This window comes from Nelusetta ayraudi, unplaced genomic scaffold (assembly GCF_046127955.1).
Source record: "Nelusetta ayraudi isolate G7.1 ecotype Tasmania unplaced genomic scaffold, CSIRO-AGI_Nayr_v1 ptg000076l, whole genome shotgun sequence".
NCBI classification, from domain to species: domain Eukaryota; kingdom Metazoa; phylum Chordata; class Actinopteri; order Tetraodontiformes; family Monacanthidae; genus Nelusetta; species Nelusetta ayraudi.
The window spans coordinates 641,072-659,640 of NW_027466126.1; the positions used below are offsets into that span (position 1 = coordinate 641,072).

The following is an 18,569-nucleotide window of genomic DNA, read 5'->3' on the forward strand; positions in this document are numbered from 1 at the left end:
AGCATTCTGGGATAAGACGGGAGTTTTTGATTTTGAAGGCCCTCTGACACACAAAATGCCTTTCACCAGTGTTCTGACAGTAATTTTGGTCTCGGACTTGCTGCCCAACTCCTCGTGAATGACCCAAGTCCAGAAGTTTACTTCAACCTGCCATTTGTGATGTCACAAAGGGGCACTGTTGCATCCACCGGCTTAGTTCCTGAAGTCGGCCCCTCCACTCTGTTTTTGTATTCGCCCAAAGGCCCAACAAAGCATCGGGCAGGATAATGGGGCTGTAACAAGAGACTTTTAAGGATAAACATCCTGCAGTTTAAAATCCAGTTTAGATTCTAATGAGATTCCCGTCGTCTCTGCGAGCTTCGCCCAGCGCAGCGTGTCAGGAATAGGTCTCTGTGGCTTTTCTTTGTGTTATTTGTCCTTGTGATGTGCCTTAGCGGTGTCACTGTGACGTAAATAGAACGTGGCTTTGAATTTATTCTTAGAGCTTTTTTGGCCTTTTTTTTTTTTTTTTTTTCCGGCCTTTTTTTTTCCTTAAAGAAAAGCAGAGGAGCTCATCAATAGTCTGTGTTCCATCGTCCACATCAGCGCCCTCACACACGTCACACTTTTTGAGTGATCTCTCTGTCTTTCCCTACGTGTCCTTCACTCCCCCTCAAAACTTGTGTATTTCCCCATAGCCATCACCTCTCGGTGTCCTTCACACGCTACATTCTAATGACTCACTGTACATGGGCGGAGTGGAAAAGATGCAGCTTGTAGCCTGTTGAGTTTGTGGAGCCGGAAGCGTAATGGAGGTTGACTTAGCTTCTCTCTCAGTTTAACAAAAAATAATAATAAAGCAACAAAAGAAGTCCTAACGGCAACTAGACTTTTTAGTAACACACCACAATCCAAGCTGCATCTTGAACACCATCTGCAAAATGCCCCCTGTCTTGATGACTTCTTTTTTTTTTTTTATCTTCTCCACGGCTCCGCCCGCTCACTTGTCCCCGACTGCGCCCCCTCCCCCTCCTCCACCCTCTTCCCGACCCCGCCCCTCCTCCTCCACCCAACAGGGAAGAAGAACTCCTTGCTGCTGCAGAAATTCCAGAAGGACCTGAATGCCGGCGTGTTCAACACGCAGGAGAACGAGATCTTGAAGCAGATCATCCGCCAGGACCGGGAGATGGTGATGATGGTGGACCGCAAGCAGTCGGTCACCGGGATGAACTCCACGCCCATGTCCGGCAACTCCATCATTAACTCGCCGGCGCAGCCGCCCTTCCCCACCGCCTTCAGCCAGCTCCAGCAGTCCGCCGCGCCCCTCACCTACAGCGCTTCAGCCATCGCCAACGCCTCCGCCGCCCGCATGCTGCCGGTCGCCGCCGCCGTCTACCCGGCGCCCAGCCTCTCCCACGGCAACCTCAACTCGTCCCTGTCCGGCCAGCAGACGCCGCTGCAGCAGCAGGGCGCCATCATGTCGCCGTGCTCCTTCACGGCGGCCATGTGCAGCCCGCCCGTCCAGACGCCGCTGGCCAACCGCAGCTTCCAGTACGGCTCGCGCACCGCCTCGCAGCTGTCGCTCATCCAGCAGCCCATCGTCCAGCCGTCTCTGTCGGCGCAGCAGCAGCTCGCCCAGCAGTCCATCGCCGCCGCAGCCGCCGCCGCCGCCGCCGCGTCTCCTGCACCCCTTCTGCAGCAGCAGGCGTCACCCCAGCAGCAGCAGCCGCAGGTCGCGTCACCTCAGCGTGGCGGCGACCTGCAGAAGAGCGCGCAGGCGCTGCAGTCGGGCAGCTTGAGTCGCGACGTCAGACACTTATCGGCCTCCCAGCCGTCACTGCCACACGACACGTCTCTGGGGCCGCGAGCGCACCCGGCCTCCGGGGACTCCTTGGCCTCCATCGTGCCACCCCCGGCAGCAGCGGCGGCGGCGGCGGCAGCCATCCAGGGGATGAGCCTGCAGAGCGGCCTCCGCACCACCGTGCCGCAGCGGGTCAACCTCTTCCGGCAGATGTCGTCGGGGGCGCTGCCGCCGGTGCGCTCGGCGGCGGCGGCGGCTGCCGCTGCTGCGGCGGTGGCGGCGGCGTCGTCCGCGGCGGCGGCCTCATCCTCATCGCTGTCGCCGTCGCCGTCTTCCGCCCTGCACAGGGAATCGCCCGGGTCGCGGAGAGATTCTGTACTGAGCGGTACAGAGACTGAGCAAGACAAAATGCGCTTTGCGTCGAATTTATGATCTCATTTTTTTTCTTCCTCCTTTTCTTTTTCAATTTTTTTTTAAAACTTCAATATATTTCCGATCATTTTTAAAAGTGGAGATGGAAGAGAGGGACTTTGGAAATTATCGTTTCTCTCCAAGTATCTTCTCAAATAACCTCATAGAAATCCTGTACATACGAGCCCTTGTATTATATTTTAGACACGTCATCTCCCTCAACTTAAGAATGTATATTAAACAGGTACATTGTTTGTTTTTCTTTTATGTTACATATATATCTGTATGTAGATATATAAGTGGATATATATCTATGTATTGAGGTATATGTGTTTGTAAATAGCCGAGGAGTGCGAGACGAAATGTGTGTGTGTGTGTGTGTGTGTATGTGTGTGGCTGCATGAAGCTGTGCGTGTAAAAATCCAACCAGAATATTTGGCAATTTAAAAAGCTGTAGTATGAACACGAGTCTTCCTTTCAGAGAAATATTACTAATTATATATAATGTATGAAGGTTTTTTTTTTGGCTTTATTTTCTTTTTTTTTACTTGAAGTCATTGTGGATTCTGACAATGACTTTTTCCTCTTTTTTCCTCTTTTTTTTTTTTTTTTTTTTTACCACCAAGGAAGAGACAGATTATCCTCTCCTGTTCAGCAGCTTTAGGCACCACTGTGGAATAATAAAACGCAAGCAACTCTTGGCAAATAATCTCAAAAAGCACAGGCTCATAAAAAAAGAAAAAAACAACAGTCTCAATTTCCTTCTCAACCCTCCTTTTACAGAAACAACGTGAAAAAGAAATACTGTAACTATAAGTGTTGTTTGTTGCTCCCTGCGACAAGGAAAAAAAAAAAAAAAAAAAAAACAGTACTGCTGAGCTCTCTGCGTCTGCGCGGCACCTCACACACACGAAAACCATGACAGTGTTAAAGGGTCCAAAGGGAATCAATACTAGAAAAATGCTGCTTTCGTTGTTTGTCGTTTTTGTTTTTTTTTTGAGGCGATTCGGGTGCGGAGAGGCGACGGATGGATGGATGCTGTTCCTTTTTTCTATTTCTAATTACAGATGGCTGAGATGTTATGTAACGTTGCTTAACAAAAAAAAAAAAAAAAAAATCTGTGTATATTTATAATATTTATAAACTAAAGATTATCACCCTTATGCAATAGACTGTGACATAAAGACTACATATATGTGTGCTGTAAATAGTTTTGTAGATCTAGTATTTACAGGTACTGTGTGGTGCATTCTCTTATCATAACAATGTCTTACTTCTATCAGGAACCTGGATATCATCATCTGTACACGCCACAGGCGGCTCGGTGACACTTGGTGCTTCATGAGGGGCGAGCAAACCTTAATGCAACAGCTAGTGATGTGCTTGACGCTGCGGAATGCCCAATCACAGGACATTTAGTCGTTTAAAAACAAACATTTCCCTCACCTCACTAGCATTGCTTTTCACTTCGATTCGTGTGACTGGAAACAACGTTAGTCAAAGTCGTCCTGCTTATGATAAAATGTATTTTCTAATATTTAGATTTGCAAAAGGTCATTGGATTGTTTTAGGGAGGTTTCTGTAATCAAATTGTGGGAGTTGGAATCACTTTGGTTTGAAGTCTGAACTGCCACTCATCCATCGAGGTAATATCCAATAGAAAGAAAGTCTTTTTAACCAGCAGTAAATGCAAATGGGTTTGAGTTGGAACAGAGCAGGGAGCAGCTGCTGCCCCAGAAGAAGAGAAAAAAAAGTATTACAGGAAGTGACTGTAAGCCTAGCTAATGCTAGAGACATAAGCAGTTAGGCTACTGTAATGGCAGTTTTTAAACTGTAGCTGGATTGTATGGCAAAGAATGACCCCAAAGAAATATTCTCGAAAGAACAACGTCAATAGTCCCCTAAATGAAATAGCGATGAAGATGTTTGTCTAATCATCGTATAAGTTTTGCACATTCTGTAAGAACCGTTGCTGATTTATATGCGAGAGATTCCAAAGGACTTAGGAAACGTCTCGTCTTTCGTGCAAGGCTACAAATTAGGATTATTTAGAAAGAAAAGTCTTCACAAGATGAATTTCATTGCTCATCTTCTCACATTTGCACGGTTACTCATCCCCTTGGTAGTAGCTGAAGACAGGCGGTGTGACATTTTCCGACATCTCAGGCTAACGACCGCAGGCTTCCTCCGATGTTTTCTTCCCTGCTGAATGTCAGAAGTAAAAGAAATGCTGCTTTGCATTAAGGTTGCTCGCTCATGTGAATCTACCAGTACGGGCTCAGCCACTCTGAACTGACACCGGATCCTTTGACTCTCCAGCGCAACAGTAACCAAAGCGTTTAATGACACACACACACACACACAAAAAGAGTGTTAACAGCTCGCAGTCGGCAGAAGATGCAAAAAGATGCAGGTTTTTTCCAAACACGGTGTTTGTTCGGAGCGGCTGAGCCCTGTCAAGATAACATTTGTTTTGTTTTTTTTGTTTACCAGAAAAAAAACAAAAAAAAAAAACTGACAAAAGAAGTCAAGTCTTCGCTACAGATTGTGTCGATGGTGTACCAATACAGTCAACCCACCAATATCACGGAAAGCATGCACTGTCACAAGTACTTAAAAAAAAAGACAATACTATCTCAACGATGTTGACGTTAAATGTAATGTAGGATTTTTTTGTTTTTGTTTTTGTTTTTGTTTGTTTTTTGTTTGTTTGGGGGATTTCTTTTATTATTTTATTTATTTATTTATTTTTTTGGTTTTGGGGTCCCTTGTCTGTCTGCCTAGACGTTCTCCGTGTGTGAACAGAAACATTGACTTGTTTCACATGGACATTCTTAAGTATTTGTGCCTAAACTATAGCCATGTTCCATCCTTTGTCACGAGTGAGAGCCTGCGTAGTCTGGGGGCAGAGGTGCAGGCGGGGGGGTGTTTGGGGCAGGGTCACCTCTGCACACGACGTTCACTCTTGCTTATACTGTGTGTGTTCTTCATGTCTCTCTATTCTTTTCTTTTTCTTTCTTACTTTTTTTTTTTTGGAATCGGCAAAGGATCAAGCAATGATGATGGCCAAATATCTCTCTGTATCCAATCAGTATCTTCTTATTTGCAATCTGCTTTACACTGTTTTGTTTTTTTTTTCTTTCTAAATCATTATTAGTTTTATTTGTCAGCTCTGTAGAGTCTTTAATGAGGTTGTGTACAGTTCGGTACATCTCTGGACTTGCAGTTGTGTCACATGGGACGAGACAATGTACAAAAAAAAAAAAAAAAAAAAAATCGGAGCACTTTTTTTCGTAGCTAGGCGCTGATGTTCGGTGACGTGTGAAAGGAAAAACTGGCCAAAGCAAAACATTCTTCGTTATCGTGTTTGTTTGTTTTTTTTTTGTTTTTGTTTTGTTTTTTAAATTGCACTTTCTGATTTTACTACTCCTATTACTACTACAAACAATAATAATAATAATGAATAAATAGAGCTACAGATTCATTCAGCCGTAGGTTAGACGTGGGATGAGTCGCGGCGGGAGCAATATCTTTCGGAATTTCTTTTTTTTTTTTTTTGTCTTGCCCCGATGGTTCTTACCGACAGGGGAACTATGTAATGTACAACGTCGAGCGCTTAATCGTGAGTATGCCATAGTGTATAGGAACTAGTACACAGTCGAGTTGGATCGCAGCACTGTTAGTTTGTGCTGTTTTTGATACTTGCCTTTGGAAGGAGAGCTTCCCCACTTATGTGCTTTTTTTTCACTCTACCAATCACAACGAAACATACCGGAACGGGCATTAATGGTGATGTACGACACAAAACTAATGAGCTTACATAATAACAGTTATAGAGACTCTCAACAAACCAGCACATATATTTGTACATTTCTTTTTTGTTTGTTTGTTTTTTCTTTCTTTTCTTTTTGTTGGTTTTTGGGGGTAAATAATAATAAAAAAAAAAAGAATATCAGTGGATGCAAAAAGAACTGAGAAAGCCCAGAGAGGATGAACCAAATGCTTTATTTGGTTGTGGTGACCACAGTTTTCATATGTTTACCGATGACGTTCGTAGTGGAGGCGGATGAGGGTGGAGCCACGGTGACGGCGATGATGACGAGCTGCTCGGTCCTCTGTAAACCCGCTCACATGGTCATTGTTCAGCTCATTCACATAACCCACGGCTCGGAGGAAAAGGAACTGTTGGTTTGTTACTTGAAGCGGAGGAAAAAGAAAGATAAATGTAAACTTTCTTACAACAATATGCAGACAAACAGTGTTTGTCAAAAAATCTTTTTGATTTTTTTTTTTTGTTGATTTTGTTTGTAAATAATAAACCTTTAAAATATAGAAAATAAAAGACATATTGTCATCTAAAAGGACTCTGCGTGTGTGTGTTTGCTTTATGTGGAAGGCCTTGCGGAAGCTCTCACAGCGAGGTGGCTGTACGAGCCACAAGGGGGTGAGAATCACATTTTAAATAACAATATCGTCACGATATATTACAGTAGATACAGTATATCGCGATACAGTGTACAGGGGACATTATTTCACTTTTTTTTTTATTTCCGACTTAATTTTTTTTTTTTTTTTTTTAACAAAACATATCTTTCTGACATGTATTCCACATGCAACAAATTTGATACTCTTTTGTTTGTTCTTATGTTTTGACTTTAAGATCATGAGCTCTTCTCGTTCTTTATTTTTGCTGCCGCAGGAAGGCAAAGTCCCTGTTTGCGCACGAGGCTGACGATGGGCTCGTTACGCTGACATACAGGACATTCCGCTCACCATTTCAACCCTATAACAACGGCAGTTAACTCGGGTCCGTATTGGCACGTTTTCCCGATGTCTCCGTTGACGCTCTGCATCCTAAATCCAGTCCCCGTCCCTGCGACCGCTCCGTTTCGTGGGGCGCCTCCGCGGAACAAAGCACATCCATTCTTCTTCCGCCAGGGCCCGGCTAAATTCTAGAGATGGATCAGCCTAATGGGATAAATGAATGGCCTGATTAGCATAATTAAACGCAATGAGCCACTAACGTAGTGGGATTTACAAGGTGTCTTTTTATAGTGAGAACTTTGCGTTGTCTTCTTTTAATTAAAGCCCCTTTGATATTCAACAAAAATGATCGACGCTCATACTTCCATAAACTACAGTGCGCCGCAAAGGACAATAAACCCAGGCTTGTCCTGCCCCTGGATCCATTTCTACTCGTCGCCGGCGTAGACGTGTCCTTTTGTTCGGCAGCGAGCAGGAAAATAAACAATTCCTCGGTACTCTGCTGCTGCATCTTTCTGTCTGAGCCGCTTCCACTCCATAAACATATCTCCATGGCAATACTCCTGTTGGCTGCTAGTCTCAGCGCTACGGCGGGGAAACGCGGGCTCTGACCTTGGCGCGCTAGCCGAAGAGACGGGTGACCGGCAAACTAAATATACCTGTCCTTTATGGATTCCATTATTTAGGGTTGCATATCAGAGTGTTTTACTCAGCCGCCGCTCTAAGGTCAGCCATCATGTAAGTTAAATTATGCCGAGCGGAGCAGGGCGCGGTGTAGGACGAGGTGTACGCCCTCCATAGGTGACCAGCGAGCCTGCGCTGATAAAAAAAAAAATAAAAATATGGATGGTTATGGTTGCAGAGGGGGATATAGCGATAGCAGGCGAGCAATTGAATGTTTCGTCCTCTGCTTTCAAAGCGACGCTACACAGTTTTTTTTCCCAGGCGTGTTCTTCTCTCAGAGAGTGCTGGCAAACCAACAGAGTCTCAGTCTCGGAGTGCACGCTACCTCCAGCCCATTCTTCACCAGAGTGATGCTTTATGTAGGAGTGCAGCTAGTGTCGCTTTTCATCCTCCACTGTCCCCGCCTGAACGCCTGAACCAGCCTCGCCGCTCGTTGTCCTCTCCGCATTGACAATCCTGCTTTGAAACCCCTGTGAGTCACCTCAGCGCTGTCACATAATTGCCTTTCTTGAAACTGGCCTGCGTGGGTTTTGAAGGAGCTGTGAGCTCGGAGGCTGCAAAGCTCCTCTTCTGTGCTGCCTCCTGCTCTGCCCAGGTTAAAAAAAAAAAAAGAAAAACACCTCCTTCCATCCGTCAAATGGTACTCTTAAAGCCGAAGAACCAATATTGGCATTATATCATTTAATAAAAAGTCCAGGCTCATTCATTTCTAAGGTAATTAATGGCGTGATGGGGCCGTTCAAGTGTCTTCAAAAACAAATCCTGGCTTCACTCTCGTCCTCAAAGAAAGCTGTTCACACTGCCAGCCAAAATCCAATTTTCAGCCCATCCAGATTGAAACCGGATGGCTCTTTTGTAGTCTGAACAGTCATGAATCATATGAAATCTGATTTTTGCAAAACAGATTGAAAGCACCTTCGGGAGGTAGTTTCAAATCGCGTTTGGATGGATGCGTCTCAGTCTGAACAGCTTTGAACGCACCGATTGGTTTTGACTGTCCATGACGTCACTCCAGACCAGAGGGCGCCATTCCAGGTGCGGAGCTGTAACGTAATGGAGCAGACGGAAGAAGTAGAAAACAGCAGTCCCTGGACAGAGGAGGAAACTCAATGCCTCATCAGTCTATGGGGAGATAGCTGCATTCAAGCCAACCTCCAAATTTGAGAAGGAATCTGATTTGAATCAGATTCGCCTGCAGTCTGAACGCAGCCTTAAAATCCAATCAGCTGCCACCCCAGCTTCCTGAGGTCAAGAGCTCTGTTAACGCCCGGACCTTTTCTAGGGCTCTGAGTCAGACAGTTGGGTTAGTCAGTGTGTGTTTGTGTGTGTGTGTGTTTGTATACTCTGTGTGCTCAAGCTAATGACATGCACAATGTTCTGTCCTGTTGGGTGAGACCTTCCTGGGAGCCAAAACAGGGACTCTGATTAGAATGCAAAAGCTTGTGCCGCTGTTTGGACTCTTCCTCCGCTTGTTTTGTCTCCGACTTCATCCGGCCAGCCTTTTTTGTCTGCGTGTACGCACACTTGTACCGACAGAGAAAATTAGCTGAGCAGCAACACACACAGAAAGCCTTGTGTATGCGCCGGGGTTCGTTTAGGTGAAGCCAGAGCTGATTTGCATACACTAATACGGGGCCGCACAGCAGAGGGGGAGCGCCGGGCTTATAATGCAATGCAATAAAAAAAAAAAAAAAAACCTGTATCATCTTATTATGCGTCTTCCTCAAAGGGGGACACAGCAGGAGCGCAGCCTCAGCGCTTCGAGCTCAATATTGAAGTCTGCGGAGAAAGAAAAAGTCAATCTAGATTAGCTCCGCGAGGTCTCGCTCTGCCCCTCCCCCGCTGCGCTGCTCTGTCGCAGGTTGCTCGTTGGAACCTTTTCACCTAGTTTTCAGGGGGAGCGACTCGCGCTTTCGATATCCTGCCTGTGGGTGGGTTTTTTTTTTCATGGACTCTCCTAGCAAAGCCAAGTTCTCGTTTTTTTTTTTGCAAAAAATGTAGAAATGTTGAAACAAACTGTCTCCTTGCACTGATGCCTCCCTCGGCGATGTGAGAGCTGAAACTGTTTTGCAGTTTGCCAGCGAATCATTGACACTCAGCTGACGCATCCATCATCGATTCACTGGCTTGCTCGCTTGTTAGGCGGCAGCTGAACCTGAGTTGAACCCGCAGCGAGCAGACTGCACACAGCAGCTCCTCCCTCAGGGATGCCACCGAAGACGTTTCCTCCGTCTGGCAGGATGCTTTTTCTTCTTCTTCTTCTTCTTCTTCCATTCTGTTTGGTTTCGCGTCATGCATGTGGAACCCAGATGGGCTCTGAGTCTCTTTGACCTTTCCCAGGCACCTCAACTTCGCACGGTGTTTAACCTCAGACGTGACCGCCGTGCGTCAGCATTGACCTCGCTGCCGAGGGTCGAAGGCTGCTTGTTATCCCGTTTCTCACATACACACTTTGACTCCCTCTTTGTCTCTCTCTCTCTCTCTCTCTCGCTCTCTCTCACACACACACACACATACACACACACACACACACTGCTGCTCCTCTCTCCAAATAACTTGAAGTGTTGTGGTGCTGCTCTATGCGTGTAAATGCCTGTTTTTGCCAGACCTGAAGATTGTGCTGAGGTCTTTATGAACCGGCCGTCGGCAGTGCGCGTCCTCTCCACCTCTCATTGATGAACTGTCAGCGTTTGCCTCGGCCTTTGACAAATGCATAATAGATCTCCCCATTACCCCACCGAGATGATTTATTTTTGTCTTCTTTTTTTTTTTACATTTTAATTCTCCGTCTTTTCGTACAGACGCAGAGGAAACAAAGGCTTGCCTCTGCATTTATTAATATGACTGAATTTAATCATGCATTAGTCTGACAGCCTGTAATAGAATGTATCATCGTTGAGTCATTAGGTCATTTCAGTGACGAAATAGGATGAGGATCCACAGGTCTAAACAAGAAAAAAATGCATTTAGATCGAATCGAGGAGTGTAATCCCTTAGATGGGAGGTTTAATGTATTTACTCTTCAATTTACACAGCAGGATCAACATTTGAAATGCATTTTTGCAGCATTCTGTTCCACCTTGAGCCTCGCAGGATTCGATACCAAGCAGCCTTAACCTTCCCCGACGAGTATCTTTACATCTTCCGCCTCTCATCTGCATCCTCACAGCGGTAGCAGCGCTTGGAGGACAGGTTGGGGGTGGGTAGGGTGGGGGGGGTCCCTCTGAAGGAGGTCTCCATCAGGCAGATTATCTTCTAACGGCATCAAGGACAGCGTGCGGGATCCCAGAACGACTCCTCTGCTCTCCAACGTTAATCTGCCTGAACAGGCCTGGATTAACAATTTTCCCAGAAAGCCCAGGTTGGTGTATGAGCAAGCGGCGGGGCCACAGGGGTGACCAGGCATCCACTTACTGGGGTCAAGGCCTCGACATGACAAATGCACACTGAGCCGGGAACAGCTGTGCGGCCTTAACCTGGACTCATCCGCAGGACTGCAGCGTTTCTTTAATTGTGTTTTTTCATATTTCCAGTGGGTCCAAACGGATGAAAGAAACAAAGCAACGTAAATAAACAGTGGTAGTTTATTATATTGAACCACTACGGCCACTTGTGATGAGAAGTCCAGCTGAGAAGAACTGATTATGAGTCTTCTGGTTGATTCACTGAGCAGACTGCATGGCTCGATACTGCATCCAAAAGCGAGTTAATCTTTTGGACTTCCTGTTTTGGCGTTTAAGATGCTGACCATCTGGGAAAGTGGACACTGTTATATCAGCAAATACAGAAGCTGGCAAGGAAATCCACTGGCACTCCATGTCCAAGATAAACTCTCACTTCCAGTAAACTCTAAGCACGTACAGGTACCAGGCTGACCCGACTGCACCCCACCCACCATGGCAGAAAATATCCAAATTTCAGTTTTGTTCCCTGAATGTCTCTCTCTCTCACACACACACACACACACACACATACACACACACACACACACACACACACACATACACACATACACACACACACACATACACACACACACACACACACACACACACAAACACAACAAATTCTTGTTAATATTATGCATTGAAGTTTTGGTTTGTTTGTTTTTTTTTAAGGAGAAGAAGAGGAGGAACAATTTTGCATCAGCTCAAATATACCCAAGTACAAGTAAGTAAATATGAATAAGTCATTGGGTCAAAAAAAAAAAAAAAAAAAACCCAAGTGAAATCTGCAGCGTGGGGTGTCTTGATGTGGTCACGTCCTGGTCAGCTGGTAGCGGTGAGTCACCGCTGAGGCAAAACAATAATCTGGTCAGTTGGAGGGCAAAAGGATGTAAGAGGTTTCCCCGTGCTGCACAGCCCGATCCCCTATCCTAGACTCCACGGACATGTGACACCTAATGCCTCCTGTGTAACAGTGAATAATCCCGCCCTCGTTAAGCCCGGCCAGATTAAAGCAAATCCTTTATGAATTGACATTTTGTTGTCGTTTTTATAAACATATTAGTTATAATATTATGATTTATTTTTTATTTTTTTCCCTTCATCCATCAACTGCGTTTTGAACACGTGAGTGCACTGCTGGTTAAAATAAAACAGGGCTGGGACAGACACGACTGCAAGGAGGATCCGCTGTGAGTGAAGGCCGAACCAACTAACGTATCGTGACGGTCGGAGGTCGGGGGCGTGGGGCTGGAGAAAGGGTTGGTATTTCTGAATGAACATTTGTAATTGAATGGATTGAGAAGTGGATGACCTCTGCAGCTGCAGGGCAAGTCTGAGCTGTGCAATCCCCAACCGTCTGTTAGCCAACGTAATCTTTTAGGCTATTTTATTTTTATTTATTTATTTTAATCCCCCAAAAAATATGAAAGGGATGTGATGTAATTCTATTACGACGTGCTTTACTCTGGACTGATACGGATCCCTCAAGCCTAATATTGCGAAGAGCAGAGAGGAAACTACTTATGCATTTATGGGATTTGCTGTTATATGTGCACTTCTTAACGGACAGTTTGGGGTTTGGTTTGTGGACATTGTTGCGAGAAATAATCGCGTTTATTGGTCATGCAGGATTCACTCAGTGTAAACAGTTTACCTTTGGTTACCAAGTCTTCATTCAACCTTATTCCTATTGGTGGAAACATCAACATCATGCTGCAAAGTTGTGACAGGTGCACGTTCCTTCAAAGTTTCCTCATTTTGCTCGTTTTCACGCAATTTTAAGGGTTTTATTTGCACCTCTGCACCCTCTGTGACATCACAAAGAGATCATTTCCATTACCCGTTTTGTCATTGTCACCTCTCCTCAGGGGAGCTACACAGAGCTACTGGAACATCTCAGCTATGGTTGGCTGTAAGCAACTGCACCATCATTTGCACATATTCTGCGTCCTCATATTGTCTCTTGCTGTCTAAATCGGAAAGGGATTAGCGTGGATACGTTTTTTTTAAACAAACAAAAAAAAAATCTAGGCACATCTTAAACTCTCTGCCAGAGTCCGGCAGATTACTTTCGTCATCTGTGACATTCACAAGTTATGCCGTGCTGTTTACTCTGCTCCTTGCGTGACAGATGTTTCATGCAATCCTGATATAATCTGGCTTTAAGGTCGGACTCGACGGAGACTTTGTGAATTCTTTTTTTCTCTCCCGCTCCCCCGTTTGTTTTATTTTAAATGTGTGTCACCGTCGTCTTAGGCGACAGATATATTTGTGTCGTGGTTGACACGCGAGCTCCAGTTTGTTGGGAGGAGCTCCTCAGATTACCCCAAGAATCCCGCTGAACTACATATTTCTTGGACAGACACTGGCTTTCTGCTGGCGGGTGGCGGCGCACATATTTTGTGTGAGATTCTCTGTGGACGTTTGCAATTTGGTTTGAATTGATTCTTTCAAGTCATAACTTGCACCTCAATGCATTTTATTTCTTTGTAAATGCTACAGGACGGTAGCCTCATAGCCAGGGAAGGCTTTTAAGGGTAAACCGACGCACATAACAATCCCAACGGTAATGCTAAAAAAATAAATAAATAAATAAATTAAAAAAAGCAGGGAAAAGAGCCATCTGTGTGACCGGGCGTGCCCCCTCCTGTTGCACGACCCGTCCCCGCAGCTCCAACGGAAGCTCTGCGATAATATAATAATAAGTGCCGTGTTGTCAGGAGGAAGCGTTACGTCACACGACGGACGCACACGTGCAGATGTGGAGGGGAAAAGTAAACCAAGCGGGCGCTGACAACCAGCCCCGGGGTGATGACAGGCACGCTGAGCGGCCATGTGGCTGTTACGTCAAGTCCGCCGGTCCTCATGAAGCCGAGCCGTGAGCCCAAAAGTGCACAAACTGACGGAGGCACTGTGCAGCATTTCAGGATGGATGGAGGTCTGGTTTGAAGGTGTGGTGAGAACACTCAGTACTTTTCTTTTTTTTTTGACTCATGCAGGGCACGTTGCAGTTGCAGCTGGGGGGGGGGAATTAAAGTTAAGTATTTGCTTCACATTACAGTAACCTGGCGCTGCACCTGCATCACTCTAAAATCTCACACATCTGTGCAGAGTAGATCCCAATACATCGCAGCTCGCCGCTGTGCTGCGACACTCAACTGATGCTGCACCAATGAGAGGCCTCGAGCTGTTGCTACCTGGCTTGGCTGGCGGTAAAACACCTGATTGGCCCGTTTAGAACGTGACAGACAGGAGGCTCATCCAATCAGTGGGAGAGTTTTTTTTTTTTTTTTTTTAAACTGATTCATTTCTACACATTTTTTTTTCCAACTCACCGGCGCGTCCTCACGGTTTACGTGCTGCGCACACGTGGCAGCCATTAATCAGCTCTTTGCTCTCGTGGCTGAGGCTGGAGATAAGACCGGCGGGTGCAGCGTTGAGCACGGCGTGCGGATGAAAAAGAAGCATTGTTTCCCTCCCTTTACAGTACATTTGTCACATCGACTGGCTATTGATTTGCATGACAAAAGAGGCCAAGTGAGCCGTCGCACGGGCTGCCTCTCCCTCTGTCGGCCTGTCTCCTCCGTGTGCGTGCGTGAGTGCGTGTCTGCATTTCCGCTAAAACACACCCTGCACTCAGATGCAGCTCTGGGAAGTTTCTCTTTGTCGCTGTGACATTAGAGGGAAGCTATTTCTGGACCGGTGTTTGCTGTTGCATCCCAGAGGTTTATTGACGTGGAGGGGCAACTGTTTGGATACTTGACGTGAAACTGCAATCAAACCTCGGCTGGCTGGCCTAAAACCAGGCGACCGCCGCCGAGAGAGATGAGGAAGAGATCAATCCTTACTATTGCAATCCTTTCATGCATGCGAATGCTTGTTTTTATCAGCTCAGAGAACAGTGGAGATTCTATTTTAGATTCTCCCCCCCCGTCTTTTCATTTTCTATAACCGCTTTCTCCTGCATTCAGGGTCACGGGGTTTGCTGGACTCCATCACAGCTGTCGTAGAATGATCATCAGTTCGTCACAGGCCTTTAATTCTTTTTTTTTTCATTTGTGAAAATGATTTACGATATCTTTTTTTTATTATTGCTTTCACTTAGTGTGCCACGCTGCACAATGCCGTCGCAGGTGAAATGGGAATGTTCCTAGAACTGGTTCTGATTTCACTGGTAACACCTATTGGATCCTGTAATTGCATGGGAGTGGTGTCAATTCTGTGAAACACGATTGTTCCAATATTTATTGTCCAACAACAGTGTCACTGTGTGCTGTGTGAGTGGTAGTTCCATCTTTGTCCCTCTTGTTGGATTCTGTCAACTGCAGCGATGTCTTATCTGTATTATGCCTTTTATTTTGAAGGCCAGCTCCTTGTGTTTCCTGTCTGGCTCTTGTCATCACTTCCTTTGTTTCTGATCTTTACCTTCATGCCTTGCACCTTGTTTTCATGCCATTTCCTTGGTGTTGGAGTCCCAGCTGAATCCCCAGTTCATCTATCAGTCGGCTGGGTTCCAACATGAATGCTGCTGCGCCGTGTTATCTTGTGAGTTTGTGCAGTTTACTTTCATTTTGTTCTCATACAAGCGTCAGTAGTTTAATTGATCACGCCGGATTTGATGTTTGCTAAATCCACTCAACTCATCCCTCAAATCCTTCCGTAAAAAGAGCCCATGGAAAACATTTGTGCATTTGATGCCGTGTGGCTTTAATGCGTCCCACAGTTGAACTAAACTGGTGCCAAATCCAGTCAGAGGAAACATCGTCTCAGATCTGGTTTCCCCTGCTGACGAGTGAGTGAAAACCATTCACTTCTAATGAAACCGCTACTGTCTTTTCAGCAATCGCGGGTCACTGTCACTTCTTGTTGAACTTCATCTCCTGCTGTGGCTGTCAGTCTGCAGCATTCCTTCCTGCTTTTGTGGCAGCTGAGAGGAGGCCCGATTTTGCATGGAAAACTAAACTAATTAAGCTAAGAGTGACTGAAAAGACTCCCGATTGCAGAGAAACTGCTTTGCCAGATTTCAGAAGGGACGATGTCGGCCCCTCCGGCTGCCTGCCACTTGTGAACTGAAGGCTTACATTCCTTATGTTTGTGACGCTGGCAGTATGAATGTTCTTCATACGAAACCAATGCAACTATTTTACAGCGGCAGATTGTTTTTTGTGCACTCTGTCTTTCTCAACTTGTTGGCTGCATGTCTTGGAGCCTTCCACCACTTCCCCTCCTCTGCCCTTCAGACCGGCTCACTGGTGAATTGAATTAGGATGGATGAAATATAAATACACAAAGTTAACAGTCCTCTAGTTGACCGACAGCAGTTTGATAATCAGTTTTGTCGGCGCACGTTGACGTAGCTGCAGCAAAACAAAAAGCACAGACCTCCTTGTTCTTCTTATTTGGTTGTAGTTCATTTTTTTTTCTCTCTCTCTCTCCATATGTTGTTATTATTATTATTATTATTATTATTATTATCATTATTATTATTATTATTATTGTTATTATTATTATTATTATTATTATTATTATTATTATTATTATTATTATTATTGTCATTATTATTGATTCTGTCCTATCGAATCTATATTGCTCTATTGTTAATAACTGTACAGGGCCAAGCTAATGAAGCCACTGAAGGGAGTATTAATAAATGATCAGTCAGCAGCAGTGTGTGTGTGTGTGTGTGTGTGTGTGTGTGTGTGTGTGTGTGTGTGTGTGTGTGTATTGACGAGCAGCAGAGATGACCGCCTTGAAGAGGTGAGAAAGAGAAGCGGCCGGGTCCCCTAGTGGCCGCGCTCCGTGACACTTATCCATATTGATGATGCGTTTAGGGCCGCGGCCTCGCAGTCACGGCTTTATTGCATTATTTAAATGGGGTTTCGAGTGCTGTGTAGGGTGGGGAGGATCATCTGGAGCGCGAGAACCGTCGCCGTTTACGCTTTGCAAATCGCCCTCAGAGGTTTTGTGAGTCTTCACTCGGAAAGAAAAAAAAATAAATGGCGGCGGCGCAAAAGTGCTTTCTGAATGTTGTTTATGCGCATGAATTTTAACTGCCACTTAGCGGAGCGCGTGTCACGCCTCGCAACGACACACCTTTGCCCTCAGGAACAAAAAATAAATAATAAATAAAGAAAGAAAATGCATCGCAGCACGAGGAGTAAGTTAGTAATAATTTGTTTCGTGCAGCCGGCGCTGTACGACATCCACATGTTTGTAGCCCGGCGGTCGGAACGTTAGGGCGCGCACGAGACGCCTGTCTTTGCGCTCCTCCTCCGGTGACAGTAATTGCAGGCGAGCCGCCAGGCTCGTGGCAGCGGCCGCAGACGCCGTGCAGCTGTTTCTCCCCGCTCGCGGTCTTGGTCTTGGAGGACGCGCTTTTCATCGTCACGCTCCAGTTTGCTCCGCCGATCTATTAGTGTTGTTTTGTTTTGTTTTTAAATGGAAAAAAAACAAACAAACTTTGGTACAACTGAGCTCATTTGAGGCGAAGCGTGGGGCGCCAAAGAGCTAACACGTGTGTGTGTGTGTGTGTGTGTGTGATGGACCGTGTTTCACAATCTCATAAATGTTTCATGCTGATTTTTGTTTTCTCCTCTGTTGCTTTACGCTTCCCTGCGTCGGACATTTGCTCCATAAATTACGCCAAAGACTACGCAGTGAAAGAAATTCACAACTTAAACTTGAAAATGAAAACCCTAACCCTTTTTTTCGCTGTTGCTGCGACTGAAAGTTTTTACGTTCTCATCAGCCGCTTTGAAAACTGTGATATAAAGCCATCGGTAACCCTAACCCGTAGATTATCACCAACCAATAGCCTTTTGGTGAAGTGGCAGCGCATGCCTTTGCATACATCCCAGCCTTTAAATGGTCCTTTTGTGCATTCCAAGTGCTTTACAAGTGTTGCCAACACGGGCGTCGGCAGACAGCTGCTGGGAGAACTAAAAGGCCCACTGTTTTCCCAGAGGACGCTGACACAGAGACTGAAGAGGCCTTGGATGTAACCTCTTGTTGACTTGTTTACCCGCCTCTTCAGCCGCACCATGAACGCGTGTGATGCGGCGGGTTCTCTGTTCTCTTCTCCTTGAAACAATGTGATTTAGACACAAACGCAGGCTGCCATCGGACTCTGTGTTTGGCCAAGGAGTTGCAAAGCATTGCAGCTGGAAACAATCATCATGGACAATAGCGTTAAAGGTCCCATCTTATGCAAAATGGATTGTCAACATTGGAAATGCCAATATTGCATAGAATTGAACCGTTTGCAAAAATGTTGAAATGGCTAACAAGTGTTTGTGCAGAGGTTATTTGGCTTTTTGTTTTAATTTCCTGTTCTTCACTGTGCAGGATAGCTGCTGTGACCACGGATCCTAGATTGATATAGATTATCAAACAAAAAAACGTACCTGCGTGTCTGTGTTGATGCAGGTGGCAGATGCGGTCGAGCCCCGACCCTCTGCAGCATATAAATCTGGACTCCTGCAGAA

At 45.6% G+C, this 18,569-nt stretch overlaps 2 protein-coding genes across 3 annotated transcripts in view; both read left to right on the forward strand.

The window, feature by feature from the left end:
• hcn1 (hyperpolarization activated cyclic nucleotide-gated potassium channel 1) overlaps positions 1–2,799 on the forward strand; it is a 79,356-nt gene extending 76,557 nt beyond the window's left edge. For both annotated transcript variants that reach the window (XM_076043706.1, XM_076043705.1), the window contains exon 8: positions 1,056–2,799. In XM_076043706.1, coding sequence (XP_075899821.1) covers positions 1,056–2,212 — 1,157 coding nt within the window. In that variant the 3' untranslated portion in view covers positions 2,213–2,799. The remainder of the gene's footprint in view (positions 1–1,055) is intronic.
• A 12,689-nt stretch (positions 2,800–15,488) lies between these two features.
• ccbe1 (collagen and calcium binding EGF domains 1) overlaps positions 15,489–18,569 on the forward strand; it is a 34,505-nt gene continuing 31,424 nt past the window's right edge. Inside the window, exon 1 of the mRNA XM_076043688.1 lies at positions 15,489–15,630. Within this exon, the coding sequence (XP_075899803.1) occupies positions 15,608–15,630 (23 nt within the window). The 5' untranslated portion in view covers positions 15,489–15,607. The remainder of the gene's footprint in view (positions 15,631–18,569) is intronic.